The sequence below is a fragment of the Lactuca sativa genome, chromosome 3 (genome assembly GCF_002870075.4).
Source record: "Lactuca sativa cultivar Salinas chromosome 3, Lsat_Salinas_v11, whole genome shotgun sequence".
In the NCBI taxonomy this organism is placed as follows: domain Eukaryota; kingdom Viridiplantae; phylum Streptophyta; class Magnoliopsida; order Asterales; family Asteraceae; genus Lactuca; species Lactuca sativa.
This window is the reverse complement of record NC_056625.2, coordinates 112,103,161-112,109,451: the sequence shown is the minus strand read 5'-3', so window position 1 is coordinate 112,109,451 and position 6,291 is coordinate 112,103,161. Positions and strand designations below refer to the sequence as shown.

General features: G+C 38.6%; 2 protein-coding genes across 2 annotated transcripts; one reads left to right on the top strand and one right to left on the bottom strand.

Annotated features, from left to right (window-relative positions):
- Window positions 1-1,245: 1,245 nt before the first annotated feature.
- Window positions 1,246-2,321, bottom strand: LOC111885828 (protein RADIALIS-like 3). The gene is made up of 2 exons (XM_023882062.3): window positions 1,921-2,321; window positions 1,246-1,576 (listed from the first exon to the last, which is right to left on the bottom strand). Exon 1 carries the CDS (start codon window positions 2,182-2,184, stop codon window positions 1,945-1,947), a length of 240 nt encoding a protein of 79 aa, XP_023737830.1. The 5' UTR covers window positions 2,185-2,321; the 3' UTR covers window positions 1,246-1,576; window positions 1,921-1,944.
- A 2,953-nt stretch (window positions 2,322-5,274) lies between these two features.
- On the top strand, window positions 5,275-6,162 carry LOC111885813 (uncharacterized mitochondrial protein AtMg00810-like). Its single transcript, XM_023882050.1, has one exon. It carries the CDS (start codon window positions 5,275-5,277, stop codon window positions 6,160-6,162), a length of 888 nt encoding a protein of 295 aa, XP_023737818.1.
- Window positions 6,163-6,291: the final 129 nt, after the last annotated feature.

Here is a 6,291-nt window from a genome sequence, read left to right as displayed (position 1 = left end):
AGGGTCATTATAAGATGGAACAAGGTTGGCTGTTATAGGTAATAAATTACAAATTTGGTTACTTCTAGCATTGGAAGACCCAGTTCCACCAAAACGATTTTCCCAGGAAAACCGATTAGTATCACTTCCAATAACATTATTAACAACAAACAAGTGTATTATGTTAGGAGGTACACTGCTACGAAAATAAAAACATATTGGACCTGACTATCATCAAGAATCTGCATACATATATTTGATCTAGGACATTGAAATGATAGATGAATTTGATTAGTGTGTAACTTGGACTTAGAAGCAACCAACATAACTAACCCTACGAAGTTGATATCATTGTTTATATCTACACCAAAGCATATGTAGTCTAGAGAAAGATATTGCATTCATCCGTCGATATGTTGTCATTGCCCTCCACTAGAAACTGACACTCGAAAAAATCACATATACACACTAATTCTGCAACCTATATGGAAAGTATCAAACACACAAATATATTGCATATATGGAACAAAACCATACAAACACCCTAATTCTACATCTCCGGAATGTACGGTCATTTCAGAATGTAGTCCGGAATAAAGGTTTATAGTCCGGAATGTACGGGGTTTCAGATTTCGAACCCAAATTCCCACCAACGACCACCAACTCCGAAACATCATAAATACTCCAGAATATCGTATTCTGTATCCCAAGTCCGAAACGAAATTATGCGCTCCGGAATATGATATTCCGGAGAATGTGGTCATTTCTAAAAGAAATTAGAGTGGTTACTTTTATTAACAAGCACATTTATAAGCATTAGATTACTCAATTTTCGAATGTCAAAAGCCCCTTAATTTTACAAATAAATAAATAAATAAATAAATAAATAAAAATCTAAAATACGGAATATTACAATTATACTACGATACCACTCAATCCTCAAGTATTGTTTGAAAAAAAGAGGACAATCGACTACTTATACATGTCCTTCAACTTTTTCAAATAAGATTTTCTTTTTCATTTTGTATCGAAAGCTAAGCTCTTGGCCCTTTGGGGCTTTAACTCTTTCTGTTATGAGTCCTTCCAGTACTACACACCTCGCTTAGATTATAATTAAGGGTGTTGAACATGTTCGTATGATTTAAGCTTGAATTTTATGAAATTGTGCTTCTTTCATGGGGGAGGACCATGTTAGTATAATTCTCTCTTTGAATTCATTCTCTTGATTTTTTGACAAATGTCTTGGTGTATAAAGAGCATAGGTAGTAACAAAATGTGGGAATATATTTGATTTCTCCAAACATCAATATGAACAAAATACATGCAAATCTGATGTTACATTTTTTTGGCGACATAGTTAACTACACAGTACATGTTCCCACAAACACACACACACACACACACACACACACAGAGAGAGAGAGAGAGAGAGAGAGAGAGAGAGAGAGAGAGAGAGAGAGAGAGAGAGAGAGCCAATAGATTCCTGTTTTTTACTTGACGTTTTTTTCTGTAGGTTTTTGTTGACTAGTAAAACCTCCATGTCTCCTACTTCAGTCGACCTTTATGTGTACTTCATGAGCCAGCCTGTGAGATAATGCTGTAGAGGAAACAAAAGATAAGACCTTTCAGGGTATTTGCATATATAAGTGGTGGGATTTCAACCCCTTTCACTTCAAAAAACAAGGAAGAAGATGCTTTTGTTTTTTACTTATAGCCTTTACTATTCACATTCATGGATGCTGCCAATAGTCTATTGTTTGATACACTTGGAATTCACTACTGCAATAAGGACCCTTCAAGTAATGCTAGAATATGGTTTCAAATAGACGAAAAATGAAATAAATGCTAGAATATACGTAGCAATTACTTTGGAAGTAATCTCAGTTCGTCAATAAAGCGGCAATACGAAGTTCGACTATATTAAATGATCATATTAGTTACCTGATGTTTGACATGCAATTTAGACTAATGTCTGTAGTTGGGGATAGGAAATTTTCCAGACTCAATGTGCTTAACATCTTCAATAAGCACTTCATAATGCCTTTTCACTTCTTCAGCAGATTTACCACCTACAGCCCTCGCAATTTTCTGCCAACGATCAGGGGTATCGGTGTCATACACCGCAAGAGCTTTTTCAAATAATTTGTTCTGCTTAGGCGTCCAAGAGGAGCTGTAGCTACTAGATGAGAAGGAATTTGACGCCATTGTTGCACTCAAGGACTTTTGTTGGTTATTGTTATTGGTCTATACCTTCGAAAATGTTTAGAGAAACGGGAAGGATGGAGTTATCTAGTCAAAGGAAGATGGAAAGTTCTTAAGGGATGATCTTGAAGATGTTATCAAGAGACACTTCTTATAAATAGGAAGCAAATTAGGGCGCGGGGTTTGTCCAACATGGCGAATATTATTTGCAAGATGACCAAAGTGAGCATCGACTTCTTTTACAAACAATAGACCGGGTATAAAAAGCCTATATAATTGGAGAATCAGTATCAAATGAAATGCATCACATCACCGGCCACTATATAAAAAGTTTATTTTTAAATGAAATAGTCTGTAACTGGATCACCTTGAGGAGACATTTATTAGTGAGCATGTGCATGGTTAAAAGGCATAATGATTTGCAAGAACTTTACCCTCGTTTCCTTCACATATTGGCTCTTGTTTTCGTTGTCCGCAACATCAAAAGATATATAAATGCTTATTAAATTTACATAGGTATATTGAAATTTAGAAGTGATTATAAAACTTTGGACAAATTGGGTACGTAGGGCTTGATTGTTCCTATATGACAATGTGGGAAGTGAATAATTAAGAGACTCGCAAAAATAAAGGTTTGAGGTTCATGTGCTAATGTGTCATGAGATCTTAGTGCAATGACTACTAATAGTAATTCTTAGCGAGATATATTCTCTATATGTATTTATGGTCTATATCCTTTCCTTAGTATTATAAATCCTTTTGTATTTATACGTATCATTGTTTAATGAGAAGGCAATCATTGAAATTATAATTGTCTTTATGGTAACAGAGCCTCTTTTGGCCTAACCCTAAGCCGTCGCACCCTCCACAGCAGTCGACCTCTGTTCTTTTTCCCTCCCCCTCCATATCTCCTTCTCATCTCATCGACATGCCAGGCGACGCACAAACCACCCAATCCACCTTCCACCCTGTGTTCACAGTGAACAACATCAAGAATGTCATACCTCTCATTCTCAACAGATCTGAAGATCACTATCCTTCATGGGTGGAATTCTTCAAGATTCACGTATGTGCTTACAACGTGAAAGATCACATCGATGACAAAACCCCCAAACCCACCAATGTTGATAAAGACACATGGGATCGACTTGATGCCCTTGTCAAATCCTGGATCTACAGCACCATAACACCGGATCTCGCTCACACCATCACCTACCAACGAGCACCCACCTGTCGCTTTTTATACGGAGTCTCCAAATATGTGGCACAACCGTCTTGGTCATCCTGGAGTTTCTAATTTACAATATTTAAATTCGTGTCTTGCGTTTTCTAGCTCTAAAAATACTTTGTTTTCATGTAATGCTTGCTCGTTGGGAAAACATTGTTGATTACCCTTTGATGATTTTGTTTCTGTTACATATTTACCCTTTGATATTATTCATGTTGATATATGGACATCACCTGTTAAAAGTAAACTCAACCACAACTACTACCTTGTGTTACTTGATGATTTTTCACATTATATTTGGACGTTTCCCATTAAAGTCAAATCCGAAACTTTTTTGCTCCTCACGCAATTCTACAAATATGTCCAAACTCAATTTTCCACCAACATTAAATCCTTTTAGTGCAAAAATGAACGTGAATTTCATAACACAGCCTTCACACGGTTTTGCAACACCAATGGTGTTCAACTTCGCTTCACATGCCCATACACCTCCCCTCAGAATGGCAAGGCAGAACGCATAATTCGAACCCTCAATAACCTGGTACGAACATCTTTAATTCATGCGTCACTACCACCCTCATTTTGGAACTAGGCAATCCATACAGCCACATATCTTACCAACATCCTACCATCACATGTCATTGGTAACAAAACACCAACTCAAATCCTTTACCTTTGTACCCCCACGTATAAACATTTATGAACATTTGGGTGTCTATGTTACCCCAACACCACATCCACCGTCCCCCACAAACTAGCCCCACGATCCATCCCTTATGTCTTCCTTGGGTATCCAGACAATCATCATGGTTATATATGCCTACCACTTGATAACTCCAAACCAATCATCTCTCGCCATGTCATTCTACATGAACACATTTTCCTTATTCTAATATTGCAAAGTATCGAGCTGAATCCTTTGAGTTTCTAGATACAAACGACCCATCACCATACTTAATGAACCCTCAACTTATCCCAATGAATACAGCACCACCCTCCCCACCACCTTCACCCCCACCCTTACCTCAAAATTCACCACAACACTCACCTCCACCCTCCCCACCTCACCACCACCTTCACCCATCACCACCACCGCCTATCATCCCTAACCCTCCACCATCCTCTCACATGAATACACGATCTAAAAGTGGTATTGTCAAACCAAATCTCAAATACACACTCCACACTCAACAAATATCCCCAATCCCATCCAACCCACGGGTTGCTTTACAAGATCAAAACTGGCTCGATGTTATGACTACTGAATATAATGCTTTATTGAAACAGGGAACATGGGATCTTGTGCCTAGACCATCAAATCACAATGTTATTCGATGTCACTGGTTATTTCAGCACAAGTTTAAGGCAGATGGCACTTTGGAACGCTACAAGGCACGACTTGTAGTGAATGGAAAAACACAAGAGGTTGGTATTGATTGCGATGAAACATTCAGCCTGGTTGTCAAACTGGTCACCATTCGAACTGTTCTTAGCCTCGTCGTGGCTCAAAATTGGGATGTTCATCAATTGGATGTGAAAAACGCTTTTTTACATGGTAATTTGAAGAAAACCGTATATATGCACCAACCACCTGGTTTTTTTAACACTAGTTATCCGGACCATGTTTGCAAATTAAAGAAATCCTTGTATGGGTTAAAACAGGCACCGCGTGCATGGTATCAATGATTTGCATCTTATTTACTAACTATTGGATTTGTGTGCAGCAAGAGTGACAATTCCTTATTTATCTACCAAAAACACCATGAGATAGCTTATCTACTTCTATATGTCGATGACATAGTGCAACTACCTCATCTACAACACTCAAAACTTGGCTCCTCGGTGCTCTAAAACGGGAATTCGACATGACTGATCTCGGCCCGCTATCTTACTTCCTTGGGATTGCTGTCACACACACCAAGAGCACCATGTTCTTATTTCAACGCAAATACGTTGAAGAAATCCTCAAACGTGCCAACATGGAAGCATGCAAACTGGTCACCACTCCCGTTGACACTAATTCCAAACTCAGTCTTCATGACGGTGATCTTGTGGCTGATCCATCTCTATATCGGAGTCTTGCAGGAGCTCTCCAATACCTTACATTCACAAGTCCAGACATAGCATACGCCGTGCAACAGATCTGCCTCTTTATGCACGCTCCAAAAATCAGTCACTTTAATGCTTTAAAACGGATTATACGGTACATCAAAGGCACCCTAGATCATGGTCTTACGTTATTATCCTCACCATCCACTCAGCTAGTGTCCTATACTAATGTTGATTGGGGTGGTTGCCCGGACACCCACCGCTCTACATCCAGATATTGCGTTTTTCTAGGTGACAATCTCATCACATGGTCTGCCAAGTGTCAAGCCACTCTTTCAAGGTCCAGTGTTGAAGCCGAATACTGTGGTGTTGCAAATGTAGTTGCTGAAGCCTGTTGGCTTCGCAACCTTCTTCTCAAGTTACATGCACCCACGAAATGTGCCACGATCGTCTATTGTGACAATGTCTCTGCTGTCTATTTATCCAGTAATTATGTGCAACACCAACGTACCAAACACATTGAAATGGATATACACTTTATCTGTGAAAAGGTCGCTATTGGTCAAATACGAGTTCGTAATATTCCATCTACTTATCAATATGCTGACATATTCATTAAAGGCCTTCCGCGACAGCTATTTCTTGATTTTAGAGACAGTCTCAGCATACGTCTTCCTCCCGCTAAGACTGAGGGGGGCTCTTAGCGAGATATATTTTGTATATGCATTTATGGTGTATATCATTTCCTTAGTATTATGAATCCTTTTGTATTTATACGTATCATTGTTTAATGAGAAGGCAAGCATTGAAATTATAATTGTCTTTAGTAATCA